Source organism: Platalea leucorodia (genome assembly GCF_965183815.1).
Source record: "Platalea leucorodia genome assembly, chromosome: 5".
Classification (NCBI taxonomy): domain Eukaryota; kingdom Metazoa; phylum Chordata; class Aves; order Pelecaniformes; family Threskiornithidae; genus Platalea; species Platalea leucorodia.
The window spans coordinates 80,804,366-80,825,437 of record NC_138827.1 but is presented as its reverse complement, the minus strand read 5'-3'; the positions used below and the strand labels follow the sequence as shown (position 1 = coordinate 80,825,437).

General features: G+C 36.9%; 1 protein-coding gene across 1 annotated transcript in view; it reads right to left on the bottom strand.

Annotated features, from left to right (window-relative positions):
- Positions 1-629: 629 nt before the first annotated feature.
- STK39 (serine/threonine kinase 39) overlaps positions 630-21,072 on the bottom strand; it is a gene marked incomplete at its 3' end in the record, with an annotated part of 104,404 nt that continues 83,961 nt past the window's right edge. The window contains exons 15-17 of the mRNA XM_082311752.1: positions 19,727-19,795; positions 4,811-4,875; positions 630-704 (exon numbers count right to left, since the gene is read on the bottom strand). Coding sequence (XP_082167878.1) covers positions 630-704; positions 4,811-4,875; positions 19,727-19,795 — 209 coding nt within the window. The remainder of the gene's footprint in view (positions 705-4,810; positions 4,876-19,726; positions 19,796-21,072) is intronic.

Sequence of the window (21,072 nt, the reverse complement as noted above, 5' to 3'; positions counted from 1 at the left end):
GGTTTTTAGACACACAACCAACAAAAGCTTGCTAATGCCTAATTAATTTCAAAAAAACCCTAGAAGTTACCAAATACTTCAAAGATATACCTGAAACTTTTTTAAATAATGGGAGATTAACTGCAAATAGCACATAATCAAGTCAAATCATTTTCTTATTACTAGGATGTGTAATGCATAAATATATGAAAAATAAAATTCACAGTCAGTTTTAAAACTAGAATTCAAGTTTGGCTAATAATTCTTAAATTTTATAATTATGTTAATTTCTAAATATAACAGAACAGAGGCAGTATTATCAACCACAAGTACATGTAAAATAGTATCACTCAAAGTTTATGAAAGAAGTAAGCTTGATAGAAAATTCCTTTTGTAACCAATAAATACAGCCACCTGAGTGCATTTCCACAGGCTTTTCACTTAGGGGGAATCCAAATCAACTGCTAAGAGACATTTAGTAGCATTTTGAATGTTAGCAGCAGCGGTGTAGCTGTGGGCTTTGCTTGTTCTGACTTTGTGAATTGCTAGAGAATGAAGCAGAACTCAGTGTGTGGTGCATTAATTTTCCTTTGCATCTAAGCTGGCCTCTTCGCAATCTCACAATTCGGCTTGGGGTCAAGGGACAGACATCAGCTGACACTTAACTGAGCAAACCCAATCAGTTTCACTTCATCAGGAATCTCAGTGCCATCACAGCCAGAGGCCTGCAAGTACAAACAGAAATGTTTAGTATATCACACTATAGAGGAGGATTTGACAGCCAGGCTATGAATTTTCCCAGTGTCGCCTAGTCAGCAAACAGCTTACTTGAAAGAAAGCTTTCAGACTGCTTGGTGTATCCTCTGTCAGTGTCAGCCAACTGCATCCTTAATTTCAGCAAACTCTTTTAACCACTATTAAAAATTACGAAAAAAATACTGGGAAATGAACACTTAAAGACCCAAATTCTTTAACCCAAACTTTCCAGACTGGACCCAAATTTGCTTTTTCACGTGAGCGTGCTGTTTTCACTCATGAAGAGCAAATAACCTACATGTATAGAATCCGCCTTTTACTCTTGTGCTGTAGACACCAAATGTCTCATGAGTTCAGCTACCAAGTCTGTTTGGAATACCAATCCACTGAATTTTGAAACGAGATTGAAGCAGTCTACGAAGAGTAAATACTAGTATTCGCAAAAGGACAGCTCCTTTCTGACAGTACAATCTAGTACTTAAAATTGTATAGTTGAGATTCTTCAGTAGTCTGTCAAACTGGCACAGTAATCAGTTCATTTTTCACAAATAACAGTAAGAATATAAAACCACCTTGCTCAGGACTGAACTGTTACTTTACGTCTGCTTTAAAAAAAATTACACACACTGTAGGCAAAATAATTTTATATTTTGATTTTTAAATACAAAATTTGCTTCTGTAGGACAGAAGTGACTACATTTTAAATAGTTTTTTATGCATTCTTCACCTGTGTGGTAGATAAATCAAAATAATAATACAATTGGATGAACAGTGTGTAATGGTAAATTACTTATGACAGATGCCTTCAGACTCTTTGGCATATCCCCCCAAAAAATGTCAGAACAATTGGTTCACACGATAAAAATGCTCTTGATCCTTTATGAATTAGTAGCATTTGAACCTTTTAGTAGAACTGGTTTGTGTATATGCAATCCAAGGAAAAGAGCTCTCAGACTGTGCACACAAGGTGCACCGAGTGGCATTATCCATTGTGTTTTCACCACCAAAAATAAACTTGTGGAAGCACTGCATCAGGCTATTCCTTCAAATTTACTTTGATCAGACACAGAGAACAAAAGTTCCCTCTTCAGAGAGTATTTCACAGGTCTTATTCCACTGAAACAGCAAGTTAAAGGTCTGAGATCATCACCATTGGTTACTATTAAGATATCTCAATAGTTTTTGGATTGGGACTTCACTAAATAAATGGAGTTTGAATTTTGCATTTAAAATATCATGATAAAAAGAGCTAATATTATTAACATCATTCTACACTCTAGCTAGCTATCAATTTCCTCAAAGCCATGCTAAGTAACATACCTAGAGGCATATAGATTTTTAAATGCCTTCCTTATCAATAAATATTGTCTAATATTTAATGCACCTGGAATCTATTAGCTTGTATTTTGTGCTTAGCATAAGTACAACTACTATACACAAACTGCACCATACAAGAAAAGCTTTTAGTATTTGCAATGCACTGTTTAGTGACTGAATGCATTCTTTCATTAATGGTTTTTTCCTCCCTTTTTCATATGAAAAATCCTTACATAAAATGCAAATTATGCTGTGCAATGATTTGTGTTTCCTTGAGTGTTGCCAAGATTACTTGTGTATTAAAGCAGCCTCCTTCCCAAAGTGTGGACAGCTGGATCCTGCAGGGAAGTCATCATTCTGTGTTAGCCAAGACAACTAAGGGAGGTTTAATACCATGTATGTTCTGTAGAATGACATCATTGTAAGATCAAGATGCACTGTTAAAAAAATATGCAAGATGGAGATCCAACCTTGAAGGCAGATTCATCCAGACACCTCACTTTAATAACTTTCTTTACCATTTTGGCAAAAATTAAAGACAAAAACGGTTAAGACAGAAGTTGTTGTTCTTTTTTCCCCAAAGATGAAAATGCTTGCTGTTTGAATAGAAATATTATATACCAGCAACAGCAATCTGCAAGCAGTGAGATACTAACCAGATTCCTTGTCCACAAACAGTAGTAACTAATCCTAAAGAGCACTTTTCAATTGAATTCTCTGAATGGATATAGGATTAGCTACATTTAGACTTTGAATCCCCATGAAATATTTACCAACAAAATGTGTTTTAATCAAGTTGTATACAAGTGCTTTCAAATTCAGTGAGACCTTGCTAAGAGGTAACAAAGACTCAGTAGGGCATACAAACAAATGACAAGAGTTCTCCTAGGCAACAATTCATTTAGCAGCTCCACTACACAATACAGAAACAGGCAGCAACGAAACATATATTAAATTAATCCAAGGATAAGAATAAATTAGGATACTTCTTGTGGTTATGTTCTTTTCCTGGGAAGTAGGGAACTAATGCAGGAAACCTAGGTTAAAAATATCAGGAAGAAACTTAGGTTAAAAATTAACCTCAGGAATTGTTATCTAGCCATGGGAACTTACCTTGAGAAGGGACAAAGAGATTGATTTGGGATTGTCTATTAATTCTGATTATGGTAAGGAGTAGGATTATAACAACCTTCACTCACTGGAATCTGAAATACCATGTGATGTTGACTGCACCCCAACAATAAATCCAACTGAACCACAGAAATACCCCAACCTAAATGTTCAGGTGGACTTTTTTTTAATGTATATGAACATTAACTGGATACTATGGGATATTATATTTTGGAATCTCAGGTCTCTATTTTAATTGCATGAACTAGAAACCCAGACTTCTACAGAGCCTCTGGAGTATCTATATATCTAAATGCTCTTGGTGAGATACCATTGACTACGCAATAAAGTTAAGTCAGATGTTCAGACAGCAAGACCACAGATCAGCTGCAAAAAGAGAAGCATCAGCCTTTAAGCTATATTTAGACAGTAAGGGCCACAGAAACAAAACAATTTGAATTACATGTTCCTTATTCCCCCACCCCAAACCCTTCTCAAAAGAAACGTGTAAGTTCTGGTGATTTTACTGGACTGTAGAGGAAAAATGAGTCCAAATGATTTGGTCAGTTAAAACTACTCAAATCTATATTTAAAAAATGACATGGGAAGAACAATCCTGAATTAATACATTACCATCAACTAGGTCACTTACTCTCTAAAAATGGCTCTCTACAGCCCATCTGAAGCAGCTGCTTTTACAAACAAAGCTGTGATTCTGGAGACCTACTTATCTAACAGACATTCAAGTCTAGTCTTTCATACGCGGCTGAGTCACTCTCAGCAAGGGGTACTGAGAGCTAATTGGTAAGAGTTTGGTATTTACATAGCTAATCATTCAATAGTTTAGGTATGTAAATTTTTCAACTTAATTTTAGCAAGAAATAAAAACAAATACAGCACATCAATTCTGAATTAAGTTTTTGCAATGTAAAGTTATTAATACTAAATTAGATCTATCATGATAGCATCAAAATCAACCAAAACTAGGACCCATGGTCCACCGCACAAAATGCAGCACAGAAAACAATCCCAGGCCCAAAACCAGGGTCTGATGTTGTATATACAGAAGACAGAAAAAAGTGGGGAGGGAGAAACAGTAATGAAATACAGTGGGAGCAAGATCAGCTTGCAAGTGTGGATGGTCAATTGAAAGAAGGTTGAAGGGAAGAGCAAAGGAGAAGCAAGCAGTGGAGAGGGTGACCTGCATGCAAGAAAAATGGTGGCAGGTGTTGGAAAAAATGGGATTGGAACAAAATGTCCATTAGCAGAGGACACTTCAGCCACCAGCAGAGCTGAAGGAGTGGTGGTGAGGGGAGTTAACCTAACAACTACAGTTTTCTCTGCTTTACTTGTTTCTGCAGTTCTTCCCAGGGGTTTTCTCCCTGCAGTTTCTCACCTAAACCTCAGACTTCCTCAGAATGCATGTGAATGAACCTCCTTCTCCCTTGCACAGTTATGGAGCATGTGTGACTACATATCCCTAATGTCCTCTCAAAATAGGGCTTAGGTTTTTTCTCTTGCACGTGGCAATTTCAATCATTTCATCTGTCAACTCATTTATTCAGCAAAATAGCTGTAAATGAGACAAAATCCAGACTCTGTGTGAATACCGTGATAATTAGTTTCCTCCCTTCATGCTTTTACTTACCAACTTAAAAGTCAATGTTTTCAAGGCCTTTGGATCATCCACTATCTTCTGTAAGTTAGCAGCAACTGTAAAATAAAGTATGAAAAAATATGATTTACAGAAAATTGCATTCAACATGACATCAAACCTCGTGTTGAATCTTCTACTTAATTCTACACACATACATGTCTGTAAATTACCACTTGAATCATTTAACCACTCTCTAGCTGTTGTTTGAAAGTCAGAAGGCAGTTGGGCTGCCATAAATCCTGCCTCCTTTCTTCTGCAGTCACTGATACTTTGCGACTATGTGAACTGATTCGGGGGAAAAATCTGCCTGAAAACCAAATGACAGAAAAAAATAACTACTAATTTTTAGCTTAGTCTACTCCATAAACAATTAACAATCACACAAATGCAAGTGCAAGTAAAATGGGAGAATGACGCAGCCAAGGATGAGCTGATGGCTGTCATAATTTATACCATATTTCTACTATAGCCAGGGCCACCATCTGCACAAGTTTCTAGGAGAAAGCTGAGCTCACTGTCGCCTTTAACTTCTGTTTCTCCTGCCTTTATGTGTGTGCTTCTGTCCCTTTTTTGGGCTGGCATTAGTACCCACACAGATTCTTGGTGATCTGTTACAGCTTGCTACCAAAAGAAAAATGAGCAAAAACAAGAGAGTGATACAAATGAGCTGATCTTCAAACTACTCTCTCAGTAAGCATGACTGAGACTTGTGATCTAACAGCAGTAAACAGTTTAACTAGATCTACAGAGCCCAAGTGTCCAGAGGAGGAAGCTGTATGCCCTAACAGAAGCAGAAGGAAGGGAATAATTTACTCGTTGAAAACAGAGGAGGAGGCAGGAAAATAATAAACCCTTCTTCTATCAAAACACCTAAGTCACGCTTTTAATTGGTCTATTTTTTACAATATTGCTACCATTAATCCTGACCAAAAAATTGGCTGCTTTCAGCTTTGTACACTTACTAAACTTGCTCCCCAGCTTTGCACAGTCATAGACCATGAGTTAAATCAGATCGCATCATTGAGAGCCTTTGCTCAAGACTGACTTATGAGCACAAGATGTCATCAACAGGACATCAGCACGAGATAAGGACTGCACACTTGGCAGAGCTGTTTAGACAAGATTTTAAAAAGGAAATAAACAGGTATTAAGTAGCAGACATTTCTTAGTACACTGAGTAGGTAAGTACCATAAAGCAGAGAAGCAAGAAACCAGATGTTCTCCATAAATAATATCTTCCACGGACTTCATAAGGTGGAAGATAAACAGCAAACATTTGCATGTTGAATGTCCTACTGCTACAAACTCAGGTTCCTACTTCCTCCATCTTCTAATATCACGATGATAAAATTTTCACTCCTACCATGCCTGATCATATATGATTCACCATGTAGTAACAGAAATTGGCCTCAGTACAGTATTTGGCAAGGGTATTTAAAGAAGTAAACAAACAATTAGGCCAATCTACCACTGTTAAATGCAAATTAAATTTTTAGGGGTCTCACTTTCTTTATACCACTGACATGGCACCGAGGATTGTTTATACACCTGTAACAAATGTGACCAGGGATGAAAGGGTGTTTGAAACAAAAAAAAAGTCTTAAAAGCAAGAACAAGGTACATTTTGTAGACAACACTTTTTGGAAAGAAAAAAATTAACCCTTACAGTTAAATGACCTCAACTACAAGCAGCACAATAAAAAGTGTTTCTGTTTTTAAAGCTTCTTTATTCATAATCTTCTTTATTCTAATCATTACAAACAGTTTTTATTTTAATCACACAATTCACTTCCACAATCAGTAAGTCAACTTTAATGCAATACCTCCTACCTGACAAAATGCATGCAAATACAGATAATGCTTTTCATTACAATTAATACTTAGAGCCTCATACGTAGGCAAAAAGGAGTGTTCAGCCTCATAGCTCCTGAAGCCAGGATAGAACAGCTCCAATTCTTTATGTCTTAAAAATCTATAAAATAGGATCATGCACTCTAGAGCAGCTCTGCCTTATCCAAATCCCCACAAAAAACGCCTTTAAAAAGAATAAAAAAGAAAGAACAAATTATCCAGCTAGTGTTAGCTGGCTTTACAGAAATGGAGACACACCGCTACAAAACCAGATAGGAGTTGGGTCCTAAATCCAAAGATTTCTAACTTCACCTATTATAAAATGTTACAAAAAGATGAGCTTCAAATGCACGCTCATCTTCAGAAGGGGCAGCCTTTCATTTAATGTTGAGCAGCTGTAGAATAACTAAGGCAAGTCAGCATGCTGCTTGGCTATTTTGCCTGAATGCAAAAACGTCCAGCTGCCCTTAGGCAAAGTTACTATTCCTGCACTCACAAACAGCAGCTCATTATCAGCAAGTGTTGTAATGAACTATCATGCTGCAGTGGAAAGCAGCACTGAGGCCTTCAAAGGTAGTATCAAAATCTTAATAAACCCTAACCTTCCTGCTGATTCTTTACCAGGGAAGAAATGAAAATTTTCAGAGCAAAAATAGCAAAATATAGACTAGCAATATATGTAAATACTTAATTGTAATTACTTTCTCTTTTTGTTAATTAAACACCAGAACAGAAAGGAGTGATATTTTAGATGGATATCATTCTTCAAGAAAACTGCTTTTCAAAGAACAGTGCTCATTAAAAGGCTACAGGGACACAGTTTTATTTGTTCACTTGTATTTACTTTTAATATGAACACAAGCCAAAAAATTTTACATATAAAATGCTAGAGAAACATCCGAAGCAAGCATCTGAAATATGCTTTATTTTTGCTTCTCTGATGGGCCATAACTAGAGTGGGACATGTTTAATCAAACAGAAGATTAGGAGGATTTGTGGGAGTAATGCCAGATGTTTTCAGGCTACACTTGAAAACGAGAAAGCAGACCTGCAAAGAGTCCATAATATTAGAACACAAGTTTACATTAAAAAATAGTCACACCTCAAGTTTCCTACAGAGGGATCTTTTCAAATTCAATTATACCATTCAGCATTTTTCAAGTAAATCTAGCGTTTCACCTGTGACTTTTGGTACTCTGTGTTTTACATTTTCTGATCTTTACAGAATGGCAATAAAAATGACTTTGCCAAAATAATGTCATTAATCCCATTCAGTCAAGCCACCATGAACACAAATTCCCCCAAAGGCCTGCTCTCTCTGCAATATCTGAGAGTGTAAATAATTAACATCAACTAAGAATCAAATATGTGCACGTAATTACCTATCAAAACCATGCAGTCCTGTTGGTATCTTTTTCATTTTTCTAACTCCTTGCTTTTGTTTTGCTAGGTCTTGTCCTTATTTAGACTGCAAGACCAACAATTAGAGGCAACTGTCTGAATTTGGATACCTAAGTCTGCATTTCAGGAAACTAGTTAAAATATGGTTCATTTTTCTTAGGAATGAGACAATCATTATCCTTTTCACCTTAGTGCAAGCCAAAGGTTCTAGGACCTCAGTAAGTACATAGCACTGGCCATGTCTCTCTGCAGCTAAACACCTTGAAGATCTGGGCTCGACTGGTAAGTGGAATCTTTTGGGGCCCGACAGAGTCAGCTAGGAAAACCAGCAGTATCGCAGGAACTGCAGGTTCCCATGGCATCTCTCGTTTTGTTAACTTCCTCTAGAAACAGAGCCAGCAGCACGGGCAGCAGAAGCCATCCAAGCAGTTGAAAGTCCTTCCTGAAAGCCAGCCTGCAGAGCCTTCCAATTACTTCTCCAGAAGGTTTGGGGATCCCATCTTAACTACAGTAAAGATATCCTTAAAATTACAAGTAGAACAACATACTCTAGAGTGGAATACTCATCCTACTTTAGATGCAATTAAATTAAGCTATCAGTTGCATTATTATAACTGACTTACCACTCTTACGAATATACTTCTAAAAATTTAGGACTATTACTAAACCTACACAGTTTGGACCACTAAATATGCAAAGTCTCCTGAAAGACACCAAGAAATTCATGCCAGACGTACGCTCACAACAGCAAACAATGTTCTCACACACAAGCAGTTGCTGCTACTGTTCAGCCCTACTCAGAATTACTGATCGCATCAGGCAAGAAAGAAAAACAATTACTTTTAAGTGGAACTGCTATTAGGCTTTACTGATGAACATCTCCCCCAGCTACTCAATTTAGGCTCTTTTCATCAAGGAAAATTATTTACTAGGTCGAGACTCACTAACCCTCCTAGTACAGTTCATGCACGAAGTTTTAATTTGGCTTGAATATGAAAAATGAGCCTAAAGTTTCTAAATGCAGATGAACCCAACCACATCTGCAAACACTAGGGAGGCAAATAACCATCCTACTCTCACCACCTCTCCCTCCCCCACACTCCCAACAATTTTTTTGTTGCAAGTCAGTGAACAAAGTCAATGTAATACAGCAATGCTCTCCCTCAAGTGAAAAGGAGTTTCACATTAGGAGCTTCTAGAGAGGTAGGAATCGTTCTCTCCACTGATACTTAAATTATTTGGAAAACTGGAGAGCGTTGTAAAATATACGTCTCTGGATTCTACTTTACACCTTGTCTCCAAGTATACTACGGTTCCTATTGACAAAGCCATTTTTCTCCAAAGTACTCTGAAGTCATGCCTTGGATATTGTACTGCTGAAATTCATGGTAGATTAGTTTGCCTGCAAGCAGCACTAATTGACAATTTCAAATCCTGTTGGGAATTCACTGTTTCTACAAGGTCTGAATATACTAGGCTCAACTTTATTTTGCAGAGTGTTTTCTCAAGATGTTATGGCCATGCTCCTATAAAAGTCAGAAGAAGAAACACGAACAAGATAACTGCAGGAAAAAATTAAGTGGTGATGGAAACACCTTTGCCAGCAGTAACCTCAAGTAAATAGAGTATACTTCAAATCATGCCTTGGAGCAAAAGCCCTCTTCAAACGGTAGCAGCAGTTAGCACAACAGGCTTTTTGTCGTTCACAACAATAAATGAGGTGCCCTTCCACTTTCTTCAGAAGGCTTCTGAAGGACACATAATCAACCTATGTACCACAAATCATTTCAGGTTCTTTTGCAGGTTTTCCTCAGTGACAAATGGTTGTGCCACTCTGTCAAAATAAGTGTCTGCACTTGCAGAACATGCAATAGGATAAAAGGTCAAACCCAGCATATAAATATACAAAACACAGGCTGCTAATTGCAGATGTAATAAATAAAAAAACCCCACATAACTACAGTCCTCTAGCATGCATATTTATGTAGAATATACTACAAATCACACTTGGTATATGACAATTTTGGCCAACCACATCAGTTATAATTTTGAAATAAGTAATCAATATAAGCTGACGTAACAGAACAAAAAAGACTATCTTCAAGACCAGAAATAAATATAAGAATAACCATACTTCGGGCAGTCTCAAATAGCTGTTTTGCTCCTGTAATGTGACAAGACTCTGCCTGGTTATTAAAAATTCTTAACGCAGCATGAAACCTAACCCTAATGGCTTCTGAATAGGGAAAACTTCTGGAAAAGTTAAAATTAATGAGACAGTAAATAAAGCTATATGAAATACAGTAGAACTATTTCCAGTACAATGCCGACCCAGCCAACTGAGCCAGAGCCATCTGGCATAAACACAGACACAAGCAGAATCTAAAGCCTGAGATGATATTTCTGGGGTGCTTTCAAAAGAATAATGATTCATCTGCTTTTCCATTTTGAAAAGAGTGGATGGGGAACCTCTGACAGTATGCTTAGGTTCAACAGTTTGCAAAGCTATTGCATACTGTAATCCTGAAATTCAGATCTGAGGAAAACATTATTCAGACACAAAATTACTGTTACAAAAAACCCTGAAAAATTATAAGCTCTGAGAAAATGAAAAATATATTTAGTAAGTGAAAAGTGAAATAATTTGTATGTAGTCCAAAACTCAGTCTATAAGAAATAGCCACCTTCAACTGCTCCCTACTTCATCAATGGTATTGCTGTTAGAGAGGCCAAACTCAAAGCTCCACAGATTTATTGGCTTTCCTGCTGATTGTTTCAAATATTACCTCTTCCCCAACTGTAGGCAGTTATTTTGCCGTTTTCAACCGATACATGGAGTTCTACATAATTAACTGCCTTGGGAGTCTGCTGATTTGAGGATTAATGCTGTATTCTCCTGCATGGGTCTCAGGAAGCAGGATGCCTGAGTGACAAGGAATACTTTTCGATGGAATTATCACTCCCGAAAATTCAGCTCCTGGTAGGGCTTTCCTCCAAAGGGCTGAATTTATTATGCACGCTCTTGAGGCGGTTTCACATATTGCAAGAGGTTCATTGCAATATATACATTCATTTACATTTCATACTACACAGTGGTTTTCATGCATTTGCAAGTTCATAACAAAATCAAAACTAAGTTTTAAAACCTGGCTTATAGTATATTATGCAAACAATCAAAGCAATCAACCTTTAGAGCTTTTGGTAACAAGTCCTCCAGATCTCCGACTTTCTTCTTATTATCTAATATTATCTAATAGATCACGAACCGTCTGCATGAAGGATTAAAAGGCTTTTCGAAGCAAGGTCAAAAAGGTCTTTTAAGTGCAGTGTGATTCCATTAGTTCACCCATTCAGGATGCTGGTCATAAAATCCCTTTTGTTTATGTTGCTTGAGAACAGTAGCAAGGGAAATATTAAAGCATTTTGAGATCTGTGACAGTTAACTAACAAGTGTTTATTGCTAGAAGACTGCAAGGAGCTAGACATGACTCTTATAAGAAAGAAATAAAAGAAAATAGAAAGATCAACAGCAAGCCTGGCTTCTCTTCTGAGGAAGCTATTGGACACTGATAAGGCAAAAACATTAAAAACATTTAGAAATGTATTATTTATGAAGACGCTGTCATTAGGAATTTATCAAAGGGAGATTAAGGCTCACAAATTTGGCTGAATTCTCAAAGTACATTGCTGAATCAGTAGGTACAGATAAAGACAGTGGAAACTATCTCCATTTCAACATTTGATACTTTAGTATCCACCAGCTTGATCTGCAGCTTCACAATCAGAAAACACAGCTTAAAGAGGACAGCTACAGGACAACAGAAGGCCAAAGCAGTTCTCCCTTGAAAGGAACACTGGGAGACTGAAAAAGGTCTCCTACAGCATCCTTGTGAACAGGACTAAAATTTCACAGAGCAATTCCCACAGCTTAAAGTAATTATTAAAACCACTTGAGTCCTGTGGTTCATATGGGTTTTGCGCCCCAATATTGTAAACATGGTAAACCCAGGAATGTATGCTGTTTCTTGTGTGTATGAAGTACAAGGCATGAGGAAGAACTGTACCAAATAAAACCATCCTCACATCCCGAACAATGGCCCAACATACAGCTATAGTAAAGAAAGGAGGCAAGCAATACTTCAAATTATGCACAGAATACTCATAGGCACAGGTTCTGCTACCCCCAGTGAGTACCAAAATCTGTGCTGATTTAACTTAGGTATTAATTAATTTGTTCTATACAGACAACCAAGGTTTAGGCTAGTTCACGTCTTTTTAGACATTTTTAAGGACATTAACTAGTAGTTTGGCATCAGGGTATCTTGTTCCAAAAAACGAGGAAGGGGGGAGAAGTGGGACCAAAGCTTTAACAACTAACCAGTTATGCTATGTTGTTCAAGAGTGGAACAGGCAAAGGCATGGAAGAGACATCAGGACATATATTCCTGATTGAACTCTACAGACAAATAAAGACTTTAAATATTTATCCTTGCTCAAACTGAAAAAATAAAAGAGTTTATGGAACAACAGTAGACCTCAAATGACTTCACATTGAGATCCATTAACATGGGGTATTAATACCCAGGGGTCACAGACAAAAACTGGAAAACCAAGGGCTGATACAGTAATAGACAAGATTTCATTTTTCTTTAGGTAGCTGATGGAAAAATTCCCACCCAATAGAAGCAGTATATTTTATGAAACAGAAGGACTGTATCAAAATGGAAAATGAAATAAGGTAGTGCTAGAAATCTACCTATTTCAGTTCCAATAACACATTATTAAACTCCCAAATTCTCCATTATCTAGTATGGATATTTGATCCCAAGGTAATGTTTTATGTTCCACAATCTGTGAGCCAAAAAAAAAAACCCAAAACAAAAATAAAAACCACTGAAATTGTGATAACTGTTTTTATTGATTAAATTAAAATATTAATACAACTGGCAAATTGTAACTGTTCCCAGAAACTTATGAAAAAATAGAAGGTTGATATTTCAGATTGATTTTTTTCCCCCCAGAGTGTGTGAAGAACACTTAGACAAACCACTGCACATTTAAAACAAAGTGTTACGAAAAGTTAAGTAGAATATATTTGGATACTTAAATGCTTATCTATTTCAGACCTTGATTCTCCATGTGTTTAATGGGGTAGCTTATCCAGAAAGATGAGGGGGGAGTATATACAGATTTCACAATCTCCCCTTCATTTTGAGAAAAGCATTTTGATCATCCTGAGCATTCTAAACCTCAGTCTAGTCTCAAATGAACATTTAAAATAAAAATTTAGACCTGCTGCCCAACATTGCTAGTAGGGATATTTAACAAGCCTGAGATATTACAGTAAATTGTGCTCATAAATTCTCTATACAAAAGAATGAGTCAGATACAAGGTTGAAAAAATTGTTTGCCAGTGACTGAATGTAGAAAGCAAGTGCTAGCTTTCAGACAAAGGTTTTGACAACAGTTTGATAGTCATCAAGATACTGAAGACAGCTCTAACAAATACCTTCATCATGCTGGATTCGAGTTGAAATGTAGGTCTATGCAGAAATAAGGCAGGTCACATTCTGCTATGCATATTATTACTTGGTAATCTCCTCTCCCCATCAGATCTTCACAACTCCTCCTGTCCCGAGTTCTGCTATGAATTATAGATATCATTCTGACAAAACTATTAAGAAGATGAAATAGCAGCCAGGCTACTTCAACATCTTATATCTGAAACTTGAAACAAGGAAAAATGTATTTAGAAAAGACTCCCTGATGTGCAGGAGTTAGGTTCTGATACGGACTACCTCTAGTTCGAAGAACCTCAATAAATCTTTATTTTGACATAGTAACCACCAGAGAAGTGAATGCCAAGGAAACAAATAACAGCAACTAAATTACTATTGAAAAGAGGAACATAACTTACATTGCTGTCTTTGCAATTTCTGATTCAAATTCAGGGTTGTCTTTTTTTTTTTTTTTTTTTTTTTTAAAAAAACTAGAAAGGAAAGACCTCAAAACTACAATTCAGACCTATGAGGGCAGGGAACACACTTCAGGCCTAAGAGTTTATCACCTACTGTATCAGGCAAAACCCAAACTAAGCCCACTAATAAATAGATGTAAACAGATGGATTTATTCCTCATTTACGCAGTTAAGTAGGAACTGGTGGACCGCATGCTGAAAAAAGGAACTTACTTTGAAGGCAACTGCCAATTCCACCTTTTTTCTTTTTCTTAAAGTAACTAAAAATTATTATTTACTTGATCACGGCTGTAAGATAAGCACGTTTACTATGATACATGAATACACATATATGTGTAGAGAATAATTTGCATGCTTGGACATATTTATAGTTCTGCCACAACTACAATTAAAGCAGTGGTGATTATTCGTCTAACACAATATTCGTTTTTTCACCTTGAACCTCTAAGTTTCCACCACACTGAAAATTCAGCAAGGTGGGAATTTGCATGAAACCAGCCAGTTTCACACAATATACTTTCTCAAGTGCACCTTTTACCTACAACACATATAGCTAAAATAACTTTGAAGGCGCAATTAGATGCAAAGCTTGATTACCTGCGGGTGCACCTCAAGCTTCCAGAACTCCCGGCAGTCTAGTCATTATGAGTCACCCTTCAATGCATTAGCTCTAAATGAGCCAGATGTGTTGAAATATTTAAGTCCTTAGTTAAACCCTGGGGATTTTAGAGATATTCTCCTATCTGTAATGCATGTGCATATCTTGCTAAAGAGATATGGAGTTATGCGCACACGTTGAAGGCACAAGTGTTTCTACAAAATGTCTTAAAATACAGTCAGGTTTTCTTTAAATCTGTAAGTTTTCTTTTTGGATCATACATTGAAAAGTAAACACAAAGTATTTAGTCTATCGTTTGAAATTAATTGTTAGGGTCTATAAAGGCATTTCCTCATTAGAAAGTTTATGGGTACACTGAGCTTTGGAACACATAAAAACATGACACACTTAACTAAAACTTCAGTTATTTCAATCAGTTTGAACCACAAGAATAAACAGGCACAAGAAAAAACAAAACTTTCTAACAGATTCCCTCAAAGATTACAAAAATCAGTGCATCTCAAAACATTACTGATATTAAATGACAAACCTATGCTGCCTTGAAATGGTAGTGCTACCCAAGTCACCTACCCCTGGGAACACTACTGCTCTTTGATGATATAAATTAATGCAATATGTTTTCTACTTGTGCAGCACTATCCCATTTTCTGATTACAGTAAGATGGTAAGCCGGAATCAGTTCAACAAAAGGCATCACTTCATTCAGTTTCAAAGATGATTAATCTAACAAGACAGCAAAGTAAACTAGGTATAAGCAAACGCAGAGCAAAACCAAGGAAAGCAAAAGGATATTCACTGTGTAACTCTGTGGCTTTTCTATGAATTGGATTATCAGTGCCACTATGAGTTAAGATGTTGTTACAGACAATATTCTAATAAACTGGGCTTCTGCTTTTTCATCGTTCCATTTTAGTATGAAAGTACCTTCAGCATCAGCAGACATGATACTGTAAAGACAGTCAGCTGTTTCAATTTCAAATGCTTTAATACTGTGATTAATTGGGACCCACACATATTACTTACTGTTTAACATCCCTTGAAATAATGTCATTCTGGATTTGGTCAGATACGTGTTCTCTGCACTCATAGCCAAATAACCCACGCACAGCCATGATTTTTTTTTTATTCTAGATGCCAATTTAAGTCTTGGCTACATACTGCAGTAACTGCACCAAATAAAAAGGCTATTCTGCTCCCTGCCCTCCCCACCCCCCAAATCCAACAACCCCAAAACCCTTAGTCAAACTATCATGGCATCTATTGTATTCACACATCTACGAAAATATTCAAGATGTTGATGAAAGAGCTTGCTACTTTCAAAATATGATCTCATTTCAAAGTATGATCATTTGGGTTTTCAGCTGGTTCTTCTAAACACATCAGGAGTTTCAGCAGGAAGCTTTTGTTTTGCCTAACTAAAAGCTGTTCCTCTGGTTACTAAGTGGATACCTGGGTCTGGCTCCAACACCAAAGACAGATATCCATTTACCGGTAGTTAATGTCTGGTGTCTTTAAAAGTGAAGGTACATCTTCCATGATGCTCAAGGTATTCACAGATACTTTTTGACAAAAATACCTAAAATAAAGGCACATTAATATAGTGAAGGGCAACTGCACATTTCTTGATGGCATGGATATCAAGGCTTTTATTTAAGCAGTATTCAGGAAGCGAAGATTTTTTTTTATATATACACTGCAATTTGATAACTGTAAATACACCTTTAGGTTCTGAAATTTAAGCAAGGCCTCTAGAAGATTAACTACAGCCTAAGGCTTTGCAGAAATTATATTCACATTGTATACACCAGTGAAGTAGGATTGCAGCTATGTGATTTTCAACAGAACTGACTGTTGATATGATTTGAGTTTCCTTTATGGTATCAAAAATATAATAAAGCATTACTAAATGTTTACTAGCTAATATACATATGTGGCATATACACACAGAGACATATTTCATCTCAAAATGTATTTTGAAAATATCCCAGATCTTTCATATGATTTAACATAGCTGTTTCAGTACTGCATAAAAATACCTCATCAGCTAGATACCAATGCCTACAAATAAGCTCCAAGACTCATTCCCCTCTGCAAACACAAACACTAGTCTGCTTTTAAACAAAATTCTCTGCACTGATTCCCTTGCTCTAGGGACCTCCTGTGAAACAATGCTGCTGTCAATAAGAATAGAAACCAGTCAATCGTAGCCAGAACGGAACATGCAAGATGGGATTTTTGCTTCCCTGCAGAACAGGTAGCTGAACTTATTGCTTATCAGAATGGAAATCTTCCTGGGAAGCCTGTGTTAAGTGAAGCAAATCCAGCAAGACTCAAAAGGTGAAGCATGTTGATGCTTAGCAGCAAATTCTATAGAACGTCCACATCACCTGGTCCCCACTAACAGCTTCAGCTCACGTGTGCCATGGCCATACTTTCCACAACAGCTTTTGCTGACTCCTATTCAAGTGTCCTTTCAGAAAATCAGCTGTTACGCCAACAAATTGTTGAGTTCAACATAAGCACAGGTATTTTCACCTTTCTTTTTTCTCCCAGCCTCTACACGTTCCAACATCCATTAAAAGAAACTACAGGAACAACTTTTATGAGACTATCTCAGAACTTAGTTTTCGTTCTTGTTATAGAGGCTGAATTTCTGCATGCTTCAGCTGAAAAATGAAAGGTAATTTATCAGCTGCTTTCAATCTGGAAGCTAATGGAATCAGTTCTTCTGGTGAAGAAGGTTAACCAAGTTCTTCTATACTATTCCCCTCTTCCTATATAGTAAGATTTTATACCTTTTAATTTCGAGTGAACAAGGTGGCAAAATCATTTTACAGAGAAAATTAGTTTTGTAAGCAGATTTACATTTTCAGCACCATCTGCTCTGTTATATGACCTATTGCTTTAAACTAAGGGACTGAAGTATTTCTTAGGACTGCACTGCTACAGTGAAATTATGAAATTCGCATGCAAGTTGTTTTATTCCATGCAGTTTTCCCAAAGCAAATCACAAACATATTCTAACTTAAGCCCAACTTTAATTTTTTTTTAGTTAAAAGTAACATTGCATTTAGCAGAACACCTCTTTCAGTAAAACATAAAATCTACAGTCATTTTATAGGAAGATAACCATGTCCAAACATATTTGAAAATTTTAACAACTTCATGGGTCAAGCAGACACAAGTGAAAATTATAGTACAAAGTCATGCAAGAATTTGTGGCTGTGGAACTTGAGGTTAAGTTACACTATCACAGAAAAATCAACACATAGACTGATTATAATTAATAAAATTACATTTAAGTTGAATGCTTTCATGATATACAAGAAGTTTTATTTCCTTTTTTTTTTTTTTTAATACCACAGTAAAAAGATAAACAGGAAAGAACAGAAAGAACCATCACCATAGTGCTAAAAATCAAAGTCTGATGTAATTCAAAGCAGGAACTAAGCAAGGAAATAAACTTTTATTATTAACTAGACATTGTCTCTAAACGAGCCTGCTAGGCAAAACCTTACTTATTTAAAGTCCCATCACTAAGGCCATGAGGGATATCTATCTTCATTTGCCTCTCATCACTCCCCCAAAAGATGGTACAAATCCCATTCATGGTGCCATTTCCACAGAAGTACTGGCACTTTGCGTTGGAAGAGAACTTTGCAGCAAAGGGAAGAGGGAAGAGTGAAGAAGGGAAAAGGGGTCTCACTTGGTCCCAGCAGGACCTGCACTGCAGCATCGCCAGCTGTGACTCTGACTTCCATGCAACACAGAGTGCCAGCTGACTGCCCAGGCAGGTGGGATAGCCAACAGATAACAATTCTTCTCTTAGCCAGAAAAAAATCATTTATTTATTATTTCTAAATGAAGTAAGGTATCTTGTGGCAATGAAATTTTAACAAAAACATCATCAGCAGTATGGTAATGACATTTTTCATACTGGATGTTTAAAAGGCAACAAACTAAGGCCAAGCTACCCCTCTCCCCTGAACCCTTACAGAAACAGTGCAGTAGAAGTGACTTTACAGGAAGAATGCCTACTAGCCTGTAGCATCTGCAAACCTCCCCTAAGTACTTTTTCTTTAGAAATTAAACTAAAAGCATAGGTAGGGCTTTTGTTTCTTAGGTCAGCTAGAATCAACCTGTATTCTGAACATAAAAAAGCAAAAAGTATTGGCTTCTCTCTGAAATATTTTAACTACCCTACAAAGGTACTGAGAATATATTTAGGTAATCTTCCAGGAAAGTCACATGAACTTACGGATTTGTAAAACATTCTCCATATCACTGAGGAGTTTGGTAATGATATCTGAACCAACTGATATGAACGTCTTTGACCACAACAGAAAGATTGATTTGCTAGTATTCCTCGATTCAGTTCTCACACATTTAGCATGTACTATCCCCGCTCTGATTTTGTTAACTATATATCTACTGGTCTTAAGCAACCAGAAGAAGAGAAGGAACTGCAGGGAAATAAGCACTTCCAAATTAATCATCTTTGCCAGGCACCGAATTTCATTAAAAAAAAATAAATCTAAAAATTACTGAGGCATAGAATAGAAAAATAGAGAAGTATCTTTCCTCTCAGCAGCCAGAAAACATTTCTGGTTATCTTTTTTTACCATAGAAATAATATCTCTAGGTGAAATTTCTATAGATCCTGAGCTCTGGCTTGCTTCTGCTTCCATGAACCCAAGCAGAATACTTACTAACTTCAGAGTTGCCAAAGCATACTTTGCAAAATCCTACCGAAAAATCATTTTATTGTTAAACAAAAAAAAATTAAGTTAGTTCAAAAATGATCAATCATTGAATTGTAAATAATCCTGCAGGAGATCTATATTATATCATCCCTCTCAAACCACTAAAGAGTTCTGACTTCCAAAAGCAATCCTTGGACTGCTATCAAAATTGGCTTGTTGATTGAACTATGCATACATGAAAGCAAAATTAGGACAAAAAGGATTTTGTGAAAACCAGCATTAGAGAAAACATTTTTCACATCCATTTAACACAAACTTGTCACAAGAGCATAATTGCAAACAAAAATGTAATTTACCTATAACTACATCATGGCCATCAACCAGGCCTGCAGAGAACAGCTCCTGAGAAACGCCATCTGCTGTGTCTGTCCAAAAGGTGAAATGAATAAGTATGAGAGCCCACAAAAACAACAAAAACTATCAGTCATCCAATGCAATTTAACAAAAATATATTTTTGTTCCAAAACACCCATGGAGGCAGGCTTGAATTCAAAATCATCTTTAATTAGGAGGAAAAAAGATAATTATCTTATCAACCTCTGCACAGCAAATCGCATGAGGTGATGATTTGATTCATTGCAAACCCCCTACAGACCTCTCTTGGCCACTAGCATTTCTCCCCTATTATCTAACTACGTACTCCTATACAGTTTACAAGTTCAGTATCTTCACAACCAAGAAAATAAACTCTGTTTTGGTGTTGTTTTCACTGTTTTCTTTATCCCCTCCATTGTTCTACATATCTAGATAGAGACGTGCTATATAGGCTTTCTTGCTTGTTACCAGTGGAAAAAAGGAGCTACATGAACAGTCATTATTTTGAGCTTTAGGCTTAAAATAGCTTTTAAGTACTGTGACCCAGGAAATTCACAGCTTTGGATCAATTTTGCATCAATCGCTGTACCCGAGTGGGTTAATTCCTAAATCCCTGTGACTAGTACTTGCTCCTGGATAAAGACTTTAGAAGGCTTAGAGGTAAGCAGGAGGGAACAGCAGGAACAAGCCTAAATTCCAGCTACGTCTCACTGTAATATGGCCTCAACACCAAATATCTGCATGGAGTGCCTGCTTTGAGGCAGTTACACAGTTGCATCATTTCCTCAGGAAACACACACAGGTGAAAAACAATAGCTGAGCTAGCTGTAATTTCTGGAGAGCTCTGAAGATGAGAATCATAGCCGCCTTCTGGCTGCCTCAGTGACTGACTACTAGGAACAGTCCTGGTGTACCTTACTATGCCGTATCCTCTATTTTTTGGCCACGGAAGAATTCTTGAATGGCTTATGTAACTGCTTAGAGAGTATTTCAGTAATTCTTTTGACAAGTGACTAAACCAGCATGCTCTGTGCCCAGTTAAGTAAGAGATCTCTTTCGTGATTACCCATTGCCGAAATCAATGAGAAATGCAGGCAGACAACAGATTGCATCCATGCACAGAACTACTGCACATGAAAGACACTATGATTTACAGGAAAAGAGACACCTTTTCCAATCTGGATTCATTTTTAGGTGGAAACCCTTTGAAGGCTATTCTAAATATAGTGAACACTGACTTCTGAGAAACATGAAATGTGTTCGTAGTTCAAAGGGTTGCTATGTAACAAGGATGATACCTTCTTACTCAACATATCAGCCTCCTGTG